The 19,116-nt window shown below is 44.7% G+C and overlaps 1 protein-coding gene across 1 annotated transcript in view; it reads left to right on the forward strand.

Annotated features, from left to right (window-relative positions):
- Nucleotides 1-386: 386 nt before the first annotated feature.
- The window catches only part of LOC126412467 (splicing factor 3A subunit 2), a 37,648-nt gene continuing 18,918 nt past the window's right edge, over nucleotides 387-19,116 (forward strand). The window contains exons 1-2 of the mRNA XM_050082079.1: nucleotides 387-513; nucleotides 810-970. Coding sequence (XP_049938036.1) covers nucleotides 817-970 — 154 coding nt within the window. The 5' untranslated portion in view covers nucleotides 387-513; nucleotides 810-816. The remainder of the gene's footprint in view (nucleotides 514-809; nucleotides 971-19,116) is intronic.

Genomic DNA, 19,116 nt, shown 5'->3' on the forward strand with positions numbered 1-19,116 from the left:
TACAACAGTTAGTAATAATATACACGCCGTCATTTTACCATGATTATCAAGATCTACCTTTATTTTAATTTTTTCTGTACTTATTGATGTGTATTTTGTCTTATAACTATATCTCCTCTTACTAGGGTTTTTTTATGTGTTCATTCTGTATAATTTTTAATAATGTGACACGTCCTAAATCCATGTGAATGTCTCGCTGTGTTGAATTTATGGGATCTAAATAAATAAGTGCCATCGCACACACCAGAACATATCATGAGTTATGTAAATAAACGCACGTCTTTACGTAGGTTTTGTGGCTTCCAAGGAGGTTATAATTTCCTTGGTGGCTTCGCTCCATGGAGGTAATGCTTCGCTCGTTTCAAAGACATACTTTGGTCACAGTTGGTTGTAGTGTCTTTGGTTATGTGTGTGTGTACCGTCTGCAATTCAGTTTTGTTGTTTTCGTTTGTGTGCCGAAGATGGATGCATGTTGATGCATTGTGTTTATTTTACAGAAGTTCGAATCAGACAGTTAGTCCTTCTAACGTTTTGTAACAGTTTTAAAGTAGCAATTACCTGAAAGTTGCTATTATTACGTAGATAAATTTTACAGGCTTCTTTTTTTATATCCGTGTTTAGTAATGTCAAACCCTTTCGTAATAACTTGGAAGGCGGTTTCGCTTATACTTTTAGGATAAGTTATACTTGTAATATTCATAGATGTACTTTGTTGCTTTGAAACATCGCCCCTCGAAAGCCTTATCGTAACAGTTATTCCTGTTGTGGTCATTATGTGACATAACCAATTTTTGTTTTAATATTGATAGGTAGAAGATGGATTTCCAGAACCGACCCGGTGGGAAGACCGGAGGAGGTGGTCAAGCATCATGGTCAGAAAGTAATCGTGACCGTCGTGAAAGGCTTCGTCAGTTGGCCCTTGAGACCATTGATCTCAATAAGGATCCTTATTTTATGAAAAATCATCTTGGTTAGTAGAAGTTTTTGTATCATTTCTGATTTAAATATCGTGTCTTCTTAATTTTAAGGGCCATCTTTTTGTGTATGTTGATGTGTGGGCTTTGTGTAATACAAAAGTCTACGCTCCATGTCAATTGATCTAATCTTAGAAATGGCCCCAGTGCTCAGATTTGCTACTTCAGTTTGCTAACAGACCAAGGAACATTTACACATATATAATTCAGAAATTTTAATGCCTTGTGCTCGTAATTTAAATGATGCAAAAAGACTGCAGTGAGGTCATCTCATGTCAGGTAGCCTACATTTAGTTAAGCTCCTAACCCAACCATCTTAATTGTGGATGAAATTTTTACCAAATGTACATACAGGACTTGCATGGGCCCTTAAAAAATTACAGTCCATAAGTTGCATGGTCGGGCCGCTAGTGATCTTTATGTGGAACCTACTTGTTTGACATCGTGACTTAAGTGAATAACTCATCAACTTCATTTTATCATTGCTCATGATCGAAGGGACCTGTCATGCTGATACTTAGTGATTCTCTTGAACTTTTTCATTTCAGTAGTGTAGTTGTATAACAGAAGCCCAAGTTGTGGTACATTTATCATAATGTGCTATCACGGTGGCTCATAAATCTTGTCACAACAGTTTTGTAGTATACTTTATCAGCTGGTATCTACTGAAAGAATAACTTACTAAAGCAGATTCTTTAGTCATCTGTAGCATGTCAGAAAACTTTAGATGTAGCACCTTGATTGCTCAAATAATAACTGAGGTAGGCTATCAAAGTTAAAGGTCTACTCAAGAATTTTACTAGTGAAATTTGGCTCACTTTCAAGAGGCCATATCTCAAAAGGGGTTGCTCAAATCTTTTTTCTTGGCACTATTTAAAAAAAGTTCACATTGTTTGATCAGAAAAAGATTTTTGTTTTTGAAACATTGTGTTTAAGAACAAACAAACTTCTGTTTTTATTAGGTTAAAAACATATACATTTGCACAAACTTGCGTTGGTCCATGATGGCTTTGCAACTACTGCAGTCTTACTGTTTATGACACACAAATCATAGTGTTTCAGTTTGCATTGATTCAGTTAGCCTACTGAAATGTGTTGATAATAGCAATTGCAGTTGATTCTGGCCACCTGTATTGTCAGGCCAGTCTTGTTGCTGATGGAACTGTAATGACGGAAATACTGTGTTGGTTTGGAATCCAACAAATATCGTGCCTGGTTGGCCAGTAGAATGAATGTGCAGTTCCATTGGAATGCGTGAACCTGACTAATACATTATTTTCGTCATTTGAAACTTTGGAGACATTACCAGTCCACAATTTTCCATTTTAAATAGAGTCATTGTATTGGCTTAGTTGTAATGCTGCCATATTTGTGTAAGAAACTGTTCTTCGACTTTGGTCTACATCTGCCACAAAACAATTATCTTTTTGATACCAGTTCTGTGCAGCAATTTAGGAACCTTTTCCCCTGCTCAGTTTTTAATGCTTCAGTTTCTTCTTTCCAAAGAAACATGAACTGGATTGCAGTGATCTTGGTGTCAAAATCTGCTCCTGAGTTGGTCTTTGAAGGCTTGCTGTTGCTGCCAGATGCTTTACTGTTCCTCCAACTCCATCACATGAAGATTTTCCATGGTGTATAGCACATAATAATAATAATAATCCAATCAGCTAAGATTCCAAAGTAATTTTGATGGTGGCAGAGTTTCAGGAAATTTTTAGGTTTTTGTATTGTCCTGCTGACCCATCTTTAAGTAGGAAATGTGCATGATTATTTTTTTCCCCCTAGGTGATGCTAGATCTATTAACTTCACTAAAAAAGTGTGTCTGTCACTTACAATGTAGTGTTGATGCTCAAGTTATTTCTAAAGTACACAACAAATGGGTGTCAAGTTGCTTTGGATGTTAGTGCAGTGAAAACATTGAGCTGCATCTTGGACGATGAATGAACAATTTTCAGCAAAATCTATTAATATGACCAGTCCTGTTGGCTTGAGGCTTTCCTTTGTGCACTGTGGGCTTACATTGGCACTTTGCAATATAATGGTGAGTGGAAAACTTGAAAATTTTGGATGTCAGCATCTTCAATAAAATCTTCAGTGATCATCTGCTTGGTTTCCAATGTATATCCATTGGTGTGCATGCACTGTTTGAACTCAGTGGTATCGTCTAGATTGCTATCTTCAAAACTGTTGCAGAAGTTCTTTTTGTGGACAAGTTTTGCACCAATGATTATTCAGTTTATGGATTCCAAATCGTGCATTTTTTTTTAAATTGGGCATCAATTTTAGATTTTAGTGTATATTGTAAATATAAGCAGTGGGTTCGTGCAGCATCTGCAGTGATGCACCATTTTGGCCTCAATTCACAGTATTTGGAAAATCCAATTTCAGGTCCATGCTGAAGTCAGTATTTAGCAAACATTTCTTTCACATTACTCAGCAGATGGTATTTTTTTATCACATTTTCTTTCCATCTATTCTAATCGAAACAAAGTCCCTTCACCTGGGCAGATTTGGCCGAATTCTGTATTTTGGAAAAATGTTGCTACTCTTTCTTGTATAGCATTGAAGTCCTCTTGCCACAGTTGTCATTTGGCAGTGTCAGCAATACACCATTTTCTGCCTTTAACTTTTCTAGCTTTTTTTATCATCTTTTCTGAAACACCAGATTCTGACGTTACCTCTTTTTATTATCCAGCTTTGAGGTACTATTGTCAGAATCTGCAATTTTTTATGCTGCCTTAATTGTAATTTCTCTTTCAGTTCTTTTATACGCTGCTTATAATCTTCACATCCAGGACATGCCTAGCTTGTAGAGGTATTTGAAAACCTTTTGGATCAAAGCCTACAGCAACAGCAATGTTATTCACAGTTGCTTCTTAAGATTCACTTACTTTTCATTTTACCATGCCTTTGGAAGCCCTTGGTGATATTCTTTGATACTTTAAAAGGGAGACCCCAAAACATTAGGCTTATATTGAGTAATTCTGCTAGATATACTAACTCTGGTTCATCTGCTGACTGGGTTGAAGTTGGCACCAGAATGTTTACAACAGGATTCCAGTAGAAATTTGTACTTGTTCAAAAGTATTGCTTTGTGATGAAAGCATATTTGGGAATTTTCAGTAAGACATATTTCCTGTCTTTGGCTTAGTAACTCTTGTTGTACTACTGAAAATTCTTTTATTTGTGTGAAGTGTTGTTGATGCGTATATGTTTTCATGTAGCATGCAGAATTATCTGCAAGATCAATGAATGTACATGTCATTGAAGCATCTTTGATATCTCACCAAAGGGATAGCCAGACAAGACCAGTTATGTTTGTATGTGGGACTTTTTCCCAGGTTCACAAGCTGTTTGTAGGTTGCTTAATAAAAGTTCTCAAGCCTTGTATGGGTTTGTCAAACAGATTCCCAAGCCTTTTGGGAATTTAGAAGAGTTTCTGAAGCCTCACACTTGGGTACTTTACGGTGCTCATGCTGACATACTGACATTGATGAAAAAACAGCATTAGTACAGTGATTATTTAAAGTGTTCGTCAACTTTAGTAATAATTGGTGCTGACACTGTATTGCTGACATTAGCTGGCACTGGTAGATTTATAATAATGTGCTTGTCAGGCTTTGGGCATGTATCTTTTCAAAATGGCCAGTGAAACAGTCTCAAAGGGCCACAACAGTGCATGAAATTTGTAAGTACGCCATTCTCCTCAAATGAGATTTCACCAACATTACCAGTTTACCAGCCATTATTAAACTTGTGTGCAACATGTCTTCTCAGCAAAAAATAATTCAATTTGATTCCAGTTTTCCGCAGAGAATGTGTTAATCCTAGGATATCAGCATTTGGTTTTCTTTTCTGCACTGTAGACTAGCTCATGCAACCAATCGTTTTACAGTGCCTCCAATTCCACCATGAGCGGACATGCAGTGACTTGTTGCAAAACAGTTCCACTCATTATTTACGCCAAAATCTTTGAGGTGGCAACAGATTGGTGAAAATCTTGAAATTCTTGTACTGGGCTACAGACACATTGCTGAAGTATATCATTTTCTGCAGATTTGTTGCTTTTGTTTCAGTAAAACCACCAATTTTGTCAAAAAGACATCAATCGCCGCCCCCCCCCCCCCCCCCCCCCTGCTGGTTCGGGGGTAAGAATAGGCCCGCGGTATTCCTGCCTGTTGTAAGAGGCTACTGAAAGGAGTCTCAAACGTTTTGGCCTTAATGTGATGGTCCCCTAAGGGGTTTGACCACTACCTTTCAAAATTTTCTGTTAGTGCGTACCATTTGGGGAAAGACGCCTTACGTGGTGTATTATATATCCATCTTGCCCTAAGATCTGGCACACCCAATATTGTCATGGAGTTGGCCTTACACCGTGCTTCCGGCCACATCAGCTGCTGTGTGTTCCGGGCAGCATACATGCCCTCCATTATGAAATTCCATCTTTGCCCTCTTGGCACATATGGATATTCGACACCCGACATCCAGCACAGTAGCCAGTCCGTTGTGGTGGGGTCGTCATGTACCCTCTTGGTGGTAGCCCCCTGACTACACAGGGATTGCACTGCTGATGCCTGAGCTGCTACCTCCCCACGTATGCCGAGGAGTAGATGCCTATCCCTCTGGGGCATTGGGACTCCCAGCAAGGGCCATCCTGCCAGGTGGTCTTTGCTGTGGCTGGGTGGCGCCCGTGGGGAGAGCCCCTGGTCGGAGTGGGAGGCATCAGGGCAGATGACCCGCAATGAAGCGTGGTACATCATCTCTCGCTGGTGGGCCTCTACCAGCAGTCTCTAAGTGATCGAGGTCTAACCTCAACGGCAAGCAATTCAATCCAAGATCATTTCCCTCCCTGGCCACTTCGTGGGAGGAACGCATGGCTAAAGACAGCAGTGGAGATTATTCACCCCTGTACTTTGTCTGTACGCGGGTCGATGGTGAATCTTTTATGCAAACTAAGCCTCAGTTTTTTGTGGAGCATTTAGAGGACAAGTTCGGGGAGGTGGAGGGCTTGTCCAAAATGCGCTCTGGGTCGGTTCTCTTCAAAACAGCATCCTCTGCCCAGTCACAGAGTTTGCTCACTTGTGACAAGTTGGGGGATGTTTCCGTCACCATCACTCCCCATAACAGTTTAAACATGGTCCAGGGTATTATATTCCACAGGGATCTTCTTCTGCAGTCCGACGATGAACTACGCGCCAACCTAGAACGACGAGGTGTTCACTTCGTCCGGCACGTCCATCGGGGTCCGAGGGATAACCAGGTAGCCACCGGTGACTTCATCTTGGCCTTTGAGGGTGATGTCTTACCCGAAAGGGTTAAGGTGATGGTTTACCGTTGTGATGTGAAGCCATATATCCCTCCTCCGATGCGGTGTTTTAAGTGCTGGAAGTTCGGGCACATGTCATCTCGATGTACTTCCAGCATCACGTGTCGGGATTGTGGACGTCCTTCGCATCCTGATACTCCATGTGCCCCGCCTCCTATCTGTGTTAATTGTGGAGAACACCATTCCCCCTGCTCGCCGGACTGTAGGATATTCCAGAAAGACAGGAAGATAAAGGAATATAAGACCCTGGACCGCCTGACCTACCCCGAGGCTAGACTGAAATACGAGTGGCTCCATCCTGTGGCAATGACGTCAACCTACGCTGCTGCTGCTGCAACGACCGTTCTCACATCATCACGAATCGGCTCTAAGATTGGTCAGCATCCACCAGCCCCCTTGCTTGTGGGGGGCACTTCACAACCTGTTGCTCCTGCTCCATCTACTTCAGGAGCAACACCCCCCCAACAATTGGGGACATCAGTTCCCCCTTCCCAGCCGGAGAAGCGTAAGACTTCTTCGGCTACTCTCGCAAGGAAGGGGTCCCTTGGGGACCTCCCTTCGCAAGTTCCGACCAGCGACACAGCAGAAACCCGCAAGTGGCTCAAACAACCACCAGTCCCTGGTCGTAGGGCCTCACGGTCGTCGTCTGTCCCTGAGACTGACCCTGTGAAGCCCTTCAAGCCTGAACCACCGAAGGCACAACGCGAGAAACAGAAGCAGAAGAAAGTCCCCAAGAATACCGACATTGCTGTGGCACCCGTCCCACCGCTTCCTACAAGCTCTGCATCTGAGGACGAGGTGGAGATACTGGCATCTGCTGAGGACCTCGATCTCGCCGGTCCCTCAGACGCCATGTATAGCGCTAGCACCGGTGCTCAATTGGAGGCAGCAGGTGACCCAGTGGCGTAATCTGCCTTCCAAGTCCCGTCACGCCTCTCTCAGACATGGCCAATAACATCCTCCAGTGGAACTGCGGGGGTTTCTTTCACCATCTAGCTGAGCTCCGACACCTTATCAGCCTTCATCCTTTTCTCTGCATTGCTCTGCAGGAAACTTGGTTTCCAGCAATGCGAACCCCCACCCTCTGTGGCTATCGGGGTTATTATAAGAACTGAGCAGCTTATGCAAGGGTGTCTGGTCGCGTCTGCATCTATGTCCTTAACTCTCTTCACAGCGAGTCTGTCCCTCTACAAACGGCTTTAGAGGCTGTCGCTGTTAGGGTGTGGACGCCACAGGCTATTACCGTCTGCAGTCTTTACCTTCCACTGGATGGTGATGTCGCGCAGAATGAGCTGGCTGCGCTGCTGGCCCAATTGCCGCGACCTTTCTTGGTACTGGGCGATTTCAATGCCCACAACCCTTTATGGGGTGGGACTGTCTCCGATGAGCGCGGTCGTGCCGTGGAGCATTTGTTGGCTAAGCTCGACCTTAGCCTCTTGAACATCGGTGCTCACACGCATTTTAGTGTGGCCCATGGCTCGTTCTTGGCCATTGATCTCTCTCTTTGCAGCCCCGGACTTGTCCCATCCCTCCACTGGAGAGTGCATCCTGACCTGTGTGGTAGTGACCATTTTCCCATCTATTTGTCACTGCCCCAGTGTCATTCTTCTGGGCGCCTGCCCCGCTGGGCCCTCCACAGGGCTGACTGGCCGGCTTTTACTTCCGCTGCAACCATCGAGTCTCCCCCACAGGGTGACATTGACGAGGTGGTCCGTGTCTTAACCACGTCAATCATTTCGGCGGCAGAGGCTGCCATCCCCCACTCTTCTGGACTCCCTCGGAGGAAGGCTGTACCCTGGTGGTCGCCGGAGATTGCTGAGGCTATTCGTGACCGTAGGCGGGTCCTCCTGCGTCATAGGCGGCACCCGTCTCTAGAGACCCTCATCGCCTTTAAGATGTTCCGTGCCTTGGCCCGTCGCCTTATTGCACGGCATAAGCAGGAGTGCTGGGAGAGGTATGTCTTATCCTTGGGCTCCCGTGTCTCCCCCTCACTCGTGTGGTCCCGGATCTGGCGGATTTATGGATACCAGACCCCTATGGGTGTCCCTGGGATCTCCTTGGACGGCGCTGTCTGCACGGATGCGGCCGCCATTGCTGAATGCCTTGCTGCGCACTTTGCTAAGAGCTCTGCGACTGCAACTTATCCCCCCGCCCTTCGCTCTCTAAAGGAGCGAGCCGAGCAGACGCCGTTATCATTCCACACGCGTCGTTCTGAAAAATACAATGCTCCTTTCAGCGAGAGGGAATTCCTCGCTGCCCTCGCCGATTGCCCTGATACAGCAGCAGGACCAGACTGCATCCATGGGCAGATGCTGAAGCATCTCGCCAGGGACTGCCAGAGACACATCCTCACCATTTTTAACCGCATTTGGAGCGAGGGCGTGTTCCCGTCGCAATGGCGAGAGGGTCTTATTGTCCCCATCTTGAAGCCCGGTGCGGACCCACTGACGGTGGACAGCTATCGTCCCATTACCCTCACCAACGTTTTGTGCAAATTGCTCGAACGTATGGTGGGGCGGCGTTTGTGTTGGGTCCTTGAGTCGTGCGGTCTCCTCGCTCCATCGCAGGGTGGCTTCCGTCGGGGACGGTCTGCAGCGGACAATTTGGTGCGGCTGGAATCTGCTATCCGTACGGCCTTTGCCCGACGTCGGCATCTCATTGCTGTATTTTTTGATCTGCGGAAGGCGTATGACACCACATGGAGGCATCACATCCTTGCTACGTTGCATGAGTGGGGTCTTCGTGGTCGGCTCCCGGCTTTTCTTCAAACTTTTCTATTGCGCCGCTCTTTTCGGGTGCAAGTCGGTGCCACCTCTAGTTCCTCTTATACACAGGAAAATGGGGTCGCGCAGGGCTCGGTGTTGAGCATCTCCTTATTTCTAGTGGCCATTAATGGTCTGGTTGCAGCCGTGGGGTCGTCAGTGTCTCCTTCTTTGTATGCTGACGACTTCTGCATCTCCTTTAGCTCCACGACTACGGGAGTCGCTGAACGCAGGCTGCAAGTAGCCGTTCGCAAGGCAGCATCATGGGCTCTGACTCATGGTTTTCAGTTCTCTGCAGCCAAGACTCGAGTTATGCACTTCTGCAGGCGTCGGACGGTCCACCCTCATCCTGAACTTTACCTCAATGGCCACCTGCTTGAAGTGGTGGATACATGCCGCTTCTTAGGACTCGTCTTTGATGCCCGGCTCACATGGGTTCCTCATATTACTCAGCTGAAGCAAAAGTGCTGGCGGCACCTCAACGCCCTTCGCTGCCTGAGCCACACATCTTGGGGTGCGGATCGCTGCACGCTGTTGCGATTGTACAGGGCCCTTGTGCAATCCAGGCTTGATTATGGGAGCCTGGCCTATGGGTCTGCATCACCCTCCGTGTTGACGTTGTTAGACCCCATACTCCACTGTGGGGTTCGGCTTGCGCTTTTCGTACGAGCCCCGTGGATAGTCTACTGGTGGAGGCCGGGGTTGCCCCACTGCGGATTCGCCGCCATCGACTGCTCTCCGACTATGCTGTCCACGTGCATTGCTCGCCTGGCCATCCCAATCATCGCCTGCTCTTCCCTGCCATGGTCCTCCATCTGCCCGAAAGGCGACCTAGATCTGGGCTTTCCATAGCTGTCCGCGTCCAGTCCCTGCTGTCGGACCTGGGGTCATTCCCTCTTCTGCCTCCCTTCCGGGTCCGTGCACCTACGCCTCCCTGGTGTTTGCCCCGGCTGTCCGTCTGTCTGGACTTGGCACAGGGACCCAAGGACTCGGTTCCGCCTGTGGCCCTCCGTCGCCGTTTTCTTGCGCTCCTCGCCTCATTTTCGGGCTGTGAGACTGTCTACACTGATGGTTCCCTGGTTGATGGTCGCACCGCCTACGGTTTTGTTCACGCTGCCCATGTTGAACAGCGCTCCTTGCCGGCTGGCTGCAGTATTTTTACTGCAGAGCTGGTGGCCATACTGCGCGCTCTTGAGCATATGCGTTCCTGCTTAGATACGTCCATCGTCATCTGCAGTGACTCCCTGAGCAGCCTCCAGGCCATCGATCGCTGCTATACCTCTTCTCCTCTGGTGGTCTCTGTTCAGAAGTCTGTTTCCGCCATTACCCGTTCTGGTCGTTCGGTGGTCTTTGTTTGGACGCCAGGTCACGTTGGCATACCGGGGAACGAACGTGTTGACAGGCTGGCCAAAGGGGCGATCGACGCCCCTAGCTTTGGAGGTCGGCCTCACGGCTCGCGATCAGCAGTTGGTGTTGCGCTGTAAGGTGCTTGGAATGTGGACTGCTGAGTGGCGTGGCATGACATCCCCGAATAAACTGCTGGCTGTTAAGGAGATGACCGATGTGTGGCACTCCTCCCTGCGGGCTTCTCGCAGGGACTCTTGTCATCCTGTGTCGGCTCCGCATCGGCCATACCTACCTGACACACGGCCATCTTTTGCATCAGGAGGATCCCCCCCTGTGTCGGTGTGGGTCCCAGCTGACAGTCGCCCACATTTTGTTGGAGTGTCCCCGACTGCGCACCCTCTGGCAGTCTTTTAATCTCCCGGGCACTTTGCCTTTGGCTTTATGCGACGATGCCTCCATGGCTGACGACGTTTTAAATTTTATCCACGGTAGTCCGTTTTATGGTTCCCTTTAGAGAGGTCCTGCCCCTCTCCCTTTCTGTATCTGTTGTCCTCGAGTCTCTCATATTTGGTTGCAGGTTTTAGTGTGTAGTCGGATGGTTGACTCTTTCCCTTTTTTTTGTTCTTGTGGCCAGTCAACCAGTCTCCGGCCATCTTCTTTTCTTCTGTTTCCTTTTGTCTGGTGTTCATCTGTACTCTTCGTGTCTATAGTGTTCGTTGCCGCATTTGTGTTCTTTTAGGGCCTGGGGGGGAGTCTCCTTACCCTTGGCGTTTTACCTGCTTCATGAATTTATGTCTCGCCTGTTTTTGAAATGGGGGACTGATGACCTTCACTGTTTAGTCCCCCTTAAACATCCCAACAACCACCACCACCATCAATCGCCACTGTATCATGACAGAGGATGTCACTAATTACATAAAACCTTGTAAATTGTATTTGCCGTTTTTGACAGAATAGACAACTTTTGGATCTGCATCTACATAGATACTCCGCAAACCACTGTACAGTGTGTGGCGGAAGGTACCTATATCTCAACTTGTCATTTCCTTTCCTGTTCCACTCACAAATAGAGAAAGGGAAAAGCGACTGTCTATATGCGTCCTTATGTGCCCTAATTTCTTGTATCTCATCTTCGTGGACCTTATTTGCAGTGTATGTTGGTGGCAGTAGAATTGTTCACCAATCAGCTTCAAATGCCGGTCCTCTAAATTTTCTTAATAGCATTTCTCGAAAAGAATGTCACTTTCCCATGTTCTTGAAGCGTCCCCGTAACACTTATGTGTTGTTTGAACCTACCGTTAACAAATTTAACAGCCCACCTCCAAATTGCTTCAATGTCTTCCTTCAATCCAACCTTGTATAGATTCCAAACACTTGAGCAGTACTCAAGAATAGATTGCACCAACACCCTCCATTGCAGGTGGACCATTCTTTCCTACAATTCTCCCAATAAACCAATAAACCGAAGTCAACCTTTCACCTTCCTTACCAAAATTCTCATATGCTCGTTCCACCTCATATTGCTTTGCAACATTTGTTGTTGTTGTTGTTGTTGTTGTTGTTGTTGTGGTGGTGGTGGTGGTGGTGGTGGTGGTGGTGGTCTTTAGTCCAGTTTGATACAGCTCTCCATGCTACTCTATCCTGTGCAAGCTTCTTCATCTCCAAGTAACTACTGCAACCTACATCCTTCTGAATCTGCTTAGTATATTCATCTCTTAGTCTCCCTCTGCGATTTTTACCCTCGACACTTCCCTCCAGTACTATATTGGTGATCCCTTGGCAATGTTATGCCCAGATATTTAAACAACTTTGCTGTGTCAAGGAGGACACTACTAATACTGCATGTGAACATTATATGTTTCATCTTCCTACTCATCTGCATTAACTTACATTTTTCCACACTTAGGGCTAGCTGCCATTCATCACACCAACTGGAAGTTTTGTCCAAGTTGTCTTGTATCTTTCTACAGTTACACAACTTTGACACCTTACCATACACCATGACATCATCAGCAAACAACCGCAGATTGCTGCCCATCTTGTCCGCCAAATCATTTAAGTACATAGAGAACAACAGCGGTCCTATCATTCTTCCCTGGGGCACTCCTGACGATAGCCTTGTCTCTGATAAACACTTGCTGTCGAGGACAGCATACTGGGTCCCATTATTTAAGAAGCCTTCAAGCTACTAACATAGCTTTGAACTTATTCCTGGGACACCATGTCAAAATGCTTTCCAGAAATCTAGAAATATGGAATCTGCCTGTTGCCCTTCTTCCATAGTTCTAAGCATATCATGTGAGGAAAGGGCAAGCTGAGTTTGCACAACCAGTGCTCTCCAAAACCATGCTGATTCGCAGACATAAGCGTATTGGTCCGAAGAAAGTTTATTATATTCGAGCTGAGAATATGTTCAAGGATTCTGCAGCACACAGAAGCTAGGGAGATTGGTCTGTAATTTTGCAGGTCTGTTCTTTTACCCTTCTTATAATACACTGGAGTCCCCTGCACTTATTTCCAGTGGCTTGAGACTTTGTGCTGGGTGAGACATTCACGATAAACACAAGTTCGGTAAGGGGCCAATGTCATGGAGTGCTCTTTGTAAAATCAAACTGGGATTTCATCCGGACCAGGGGATTTATTTGCTTTCAAGTCTTTCAGTCTCTATGCCAGGTATGCTTATTAGTATGTCGTGCATACTGTTCTCTGTCTGATGGTCAAATGATGGTATGTTCGTACAATTCTCCTGTGTGAACAATTTCTTGAACGTCAAATTTAAAACTTCATCTTTCATTTTGCTATCTTCAACTGCCACACCAGACTGGTCGACAAGAGACTGAAAGAAAACCTTAGACCCGCTTAGCAATTTTACATGTGACCAGAATTTTCTTGGGCTCTCTGGCAGATTTTTTGTTAATGTGTGATGGTAGTAGTTGTTGGATGCTTCACACACAGATCTTTTCACAGACACAAGAATCTGTACTAACTTCACTTGCCATCATTTATTTGTTTCCTTTTGAAACAGTGCACAGTAGCTTGAGTGTTTTCCACTGAAAACCTTGAACTTCTTCCAGAACAACAAAGCAGTAATCACTGCAAAATCAAACAATGCAATTACTTTACCAGGCTCTAGGTTTTACTCCACATTTTTGAGATATTGTGTTTTGTTTTTGAAACAATGTGGTAAGTGGTCAGCTCAGCAATTTTTAATCCTATTTTGTGATAAAATCATACACTAGCAGTTTAAAGGAATACTCAATCTGTTTAGATCCACCCTTTATACTGCATAGTTTCTTTGGGGTCAGTGTTCTTGTACATTGTCAGCTAGGTGTGACTCCAGTGCATTTCGTCCAGGACAACTTTCACATTGATGCAGCATGCCAGATTTTGATTCAGTACTGCAAACTGTCAAACCCATCAAAAATTTATAGCCTTTGTCAGTGCTTCTTGGCCATGTTTGTTTCACTGAACAGTGGACTTTTCTTTCAAATTGCTTAACAATAGTCGTTTCTTGTTCTGAACCTTTACTAGATCAGTTCTGACAGAAACAGAAATCCTCATGCTAGGACAGAGCCCACTGAACTCATCATCCTTAAAAACTTCAAGCACTTTCTTCATCAGAAAGAAGTATGCCCAGCTTTTTCCATACTGCTCATAGCACACTTTTTCCCTATTGAACTCCCAGGTGGCAATGTGAGAATCTAAATTTTCTCAGCATGAATAGAAATGTGCATATTTCTTTGCAGTCTGAAACCAGCTGAATGTAATCAGAGTAATTAATGCACTCCTGTTTGCTTGAAACTGCTGGCAACTGCAATTCAACAGGTCAGGAGCCGCAGCCAGTCACTTGGCTACTTGTTAAGATTTTTGCTTGACTAACTTAGCATTTGATGCAACCTTTTAAATTATGTTTACTGATCATCTGAATTTTAAGAAAGGAAGCCCCAAGAGCACAGAAACTGCTATTAAACTTATCATATCAACAGCCGATAAGCATTGAGAAAACGGCCAGCGAAATCCTCATTTATATGGCCCTATGCATGTGACAGCACTGGCCGAGGAGACTACAATGCCTGGGGAGCTGTTTGCTGCATCGCACACTGTGAAAAGAAGGCAGCCAGGGAGGTAATGTCACCACCGTCCAAGCTAGGCCAAAAACGTGTCAACACACCAGCGCTTTTGTGCATGATACGCCCCATTGATCTACATATAATAATGGAGAGCCTCCAAACAAACTGCTGAGGGGAGCACTATCCGAGGGACCACGTCATCCGTGTCTAAAAGCAGAACACCATCTACAACAGAGAATCGATGCTGAAAGATGTAATGGTTATGGAGGGGGTCAAACGCACAGGGAGGAGGTGCATTCGGACAACACTACAGCCTTCGCGATCCGTCAGCTAGTTACAGGAAAACCATCAGCCATCTACTGTGCAGTGACATCAGTGTGGAAACAAAGCAATTCCTCCTGATCGAATCCTGGATGCAGATCGACTGGCAGGCAGCAACACATACAACAGCTGCATGATTGGGGCTGTCCCAGGCAAAAATTTTTGGTAATAGGTGACTTTGCATAGAAAAATCTGAAGTTCTGTGACTGACATATGGCATGGATGCATACAATAGCAGAAACATGTTGATGCAGTGGTGTGAGACCCTCACAAGAAACTTCAAGCCCAAGATAAACAATTGAAGATTGAAAAAAATAGTTTTGTAAGTTACACTTCAACCTGGCTACTTGGAGAACAGAAAATAAGAGTATGGAGAGATTATGTGAATGTTTCTCGAGGCACGGTAAACTGCAATGTCATCCAAATAGGTTGCACAACCCTGCACAGTCAGTGTAAGATGTTCCAAAAAAAAAGCTAAAAAATAGTGGGAGCACTGGTGACTCCAAAAGGCAACCGCCAGTATTGGTACAGTCGAAAAGGGGTATTGACAACTAACATACATAGTGACTCTGTATATGGGGCTAGACCATTCACTTGATGCACTAGGCCAAACAATGCCAGATTCCGTGAGGTGCCCTAATTCATGTTTGACTTGTTCCAAGAGTGCCACTGGAACTGAATGGGCATGAGGCTGAACAGAAGGTTTCAAGGTAATGTGAACTGGAAAATTGTTGGCACACCCCAATCCAGGAGAGAACAAAGAGGAAAACTTGGAACATACTGCATCTAACTGTGTACACAGGACGCGCTTGGACACTAAATTCATTTCATCTGAAGTGATAAAACCAAACAACTTAAAAGTACTTGTTCCAAAAAGATTCTTCATATGTGCATTATCTACAACAAGAAACGTAAGTAACCAGACTCTTGACTTGTAGGTAACTGGGGCAGAATACTGGTTGAGAATACGAATACTCTGTTTATTGTAATTTACTAACTTTCGTGTCTCAGGGAGAAGTAGAGAGGAGCCCAAGTTCATATAAGTTTGTGAGCTTGACAAGGATACCGCAGCTCGTGTAGCCACTTGCATGTGCAGAACTTTACCAAAAACATTACCGTATTTACTCGAATCTAAGCCGCACTTTTTTTCCGGTTTTTGTAATCCAAAAAACCGCCTGCGGCTTAGAATTGAGTGCAAAGCAAGCGGAAGTTCTGAAAAATGTTGGTAGGTGCCACCACAACTAACTTCTGCCGTCGAATATATGTAGCGCTACACAGGCATGCTTTGTAGGCACAAAGATAAATACTGGCACCAAAACCAATGCGTCAGTAAATAAATTTAAAGAAAAAAAAGATGGAAGACGAGCTTTTTTTCTCCGCCCCGAGTTTCGACCACTGCATTTTCATACATTATCCAACGAAATAATACAAATTCCGAATTGTTCATCTTCGAATGTAGCAGAATTTCAATGTACTACGAAAATCCGACTGGCAAGACTGTTTGAGATGTTTGTCAATATGGCCAATTATAAGTTCTGAATTTTTTCCTACCTGTGAGAAGAGATGGTTGCTAATAGGAAACTGATGAAATGTGAATCACATGCAGTATTCTCTTCACCATAAGAGTAATATGAATATAAACATTTTACCATGTATTCTTTCGTGTTTGCTGCTATCTCATTTAAATCCTGTCTGCCTAATAAACTACGAAACTAGAGACAACAGCAAATGCGGAAAAATATACGTATCATGTCATGTTTATATATTATACTTATGCCTAATAGTGATACAGGCAGAAATGAAGCACGGCAACTGACTAGATTTTTAAATCTAAGATGACTCTAATTTCTGTGCAGAATTTGACGTACTAAAGAAGCGGCCGCAAAGATTTTCAAACGGAGAAAAATTTTCGCCTAACTCTCGTTCAGAACAGGTTCTATCATACGCAGTCTATTATTTGGTTCTTGTTGATCATTATCAAAGAAAGCAGCAGTGTAAGTAACAACAAATAGTCTCTTGCCATTGTTTCGCTAATGAGACGATTCCTCTCTCTTGTTTTTTAATTGTAAGCGGCGGTAGCACGCACAAAAGCAAGCCATGCCGCGAGCGGCGGCAGGGCGTAAACACGCACTATCAGAATGCGACAAACAATGTATGACACAGCACAGTAATGCATTTTCAGCTTAGAGTGACGTAAACACCTATAACAAAGAAAACGGCAATTATCAGATCAAAGCAAAATAAGCATTCGATTCAAACCAGACGAAGCACGTGAAAAAGGAAGGGTACCCATATAAATACGGACGGAGCGCCTGACGCATAGCAATGGCTACGTGGTAAAGCTTAACTGCTAAGCTTACGACTCGAACCAAACTACTGTAGCTGTATCGTCATTCATTATACCTAAATTGTGTCTCATATTAGAATGGACCAACTTTGTTTCGATTTGGAGGTGCGGCCTAAAACTTTTCTCTCCCCTTGAATTTCGAGTCTCAGATTTCAGGTGCGGCTTAGATTCGGGAAATTTTTTTTTTTTTCCTTTATTTCAAGTCTCATTTTTCAGGTGCGGCTTAGATTCGAGTGCGGCTTAGATTCGAGTAAATACGGTACATCATTGAAAAGCTTGTTTGGTGCAAGAGAAATAGCCGATACAATGTTTACGTCCATATCTGCATCAGGATCGTTGCGCTGAATTTTTGCATTACGTACAGAAGCGATGTGACCTTTTTTGTTGCAGTTGTGACAGGTAGCTCAGCATTTTGGGCAGTCTGGGTGCTCTTGGTTAATGAAACACTAAGAGCAGGATGGGAGCATGGAATGCATACGTTGCCTTTTACTTTGTTGATGCAGCTGATGCTGGGAGTGAGGCCGGCCATCTTAACACTGTTATCATGTGTGGACCGCCATGACCGTGTCTTCCCCCTGCGAACTATCTGGGGAGAGGGTTGGATTGCTGATACCACACACCATGACTCAGTATAGATATGTGCATCTTGTGACACCTTGAACGACTGTGCAATAGCTAAAACCTTGGAGACGGATGGGTTTTCACACAAGAGGGCACATTCTCACACCTCATGATCTGGACCTAAATGAATGATAGCATCTCTCCTCACCATCTGATCAGCATAAGACACTGTATGCACATTGGACACAAAATGATGACTACGATGACTTGACCCGTGGAGTTCCGCCACCCATGTTCGATAGGATCAGTGTAGTTGCTTCCTACAGCAGTAAAACTCAACCCAGGATGCAATAACATGGGAGCACTTACATCAGTATTTGGAAAGAAGTTCACATACTTGGTCAAATGTTAAATACCACAAATCCTGCAAATGGGCGAGTTGACATAGGACTTGATACACTCTTGGTGATATCCATGAAAGGAACAAGGCACAACACACAACAACATCAGGAATTCCAAAAGTCTTGTCGCAGACATTTCTCTTATATGTCCCATTCCTCAGTGGATTCATTGTATGCAGAAAAGGGAAGCAGATAAGCCATGGGGGCTGTGGATGGCAAAACACTAGGTGACACAGACTGAGGAGCATGCTAAGCCAATGATTGAAGTACCTGAGCTTGATTGTCCAGCACCTGTGACTGGTGGTGCAATGCCATGGCAAATAATTGTTGCTGCTCAACCTACTGATATAAAATGTTCTCTGTAACATCGTCAGCCATCGTGAGAATAAATGGAGGACCAACCAGAATAGAAATTTGCATGGAGAACAGGACCACACTCACTGCCAATCATGTTGTAGTTTGACGTAAGTAAAACATGACCAGTAGACTGAACACAACTTTATTCCACTGAAGCATTAACAACTTGACCATAGTATTTAAGTAACATTCAGCAGGAACCATACACGTACACAAAGAGCTGTAGCAATACACATAGAGAACTGAGACTAGCCTTAAATAGACTGGGGCCCATGGTGGGCTTTGATGGTGATTCTCTCTCTCTCTCTCTCTCTCTCTCTCTCTCTCTCTCTCTCTCTCTCACACACACACACACACACACACACACACACACACACACAGTCTGAGGTGCCCTCTGCAGATGACATAGCACTGCCACATGAGCTGCCTTGTGAAAGTACTTGCACACATCACTGTACTTTCCAACGTGTAGCAACCTTTTGCAAGAATTATACATCAGTTACTTAGATCAGCAGTATTACATCCATACAAAATTAAAGTTCAAATCAATTTTTAAAGTTAATGACTTTTTTACCTATGTGGTATGACTCTAAAAAGTTGATAACTCACAGACTAAACTTAGTGGTTCACAAATATTCATAGATTTTTT

This window comes from Schistocerca serialis, chromosome 7, assembly GCF_023864345.2.
Source record: "Schistocerca serialis cubense isolate TAMUIC-IGC-003099 chromosome 7, iqSchSeri2.2, whole genome shotgun sequence".
Classification (NCBI taxonomy): domain Eukaryota; kingdom Metazoa; phylum Arthropoda; class Insecta; order Orthoptera; family Acrididae; genus Schistocerca; species Schistocerca serialis.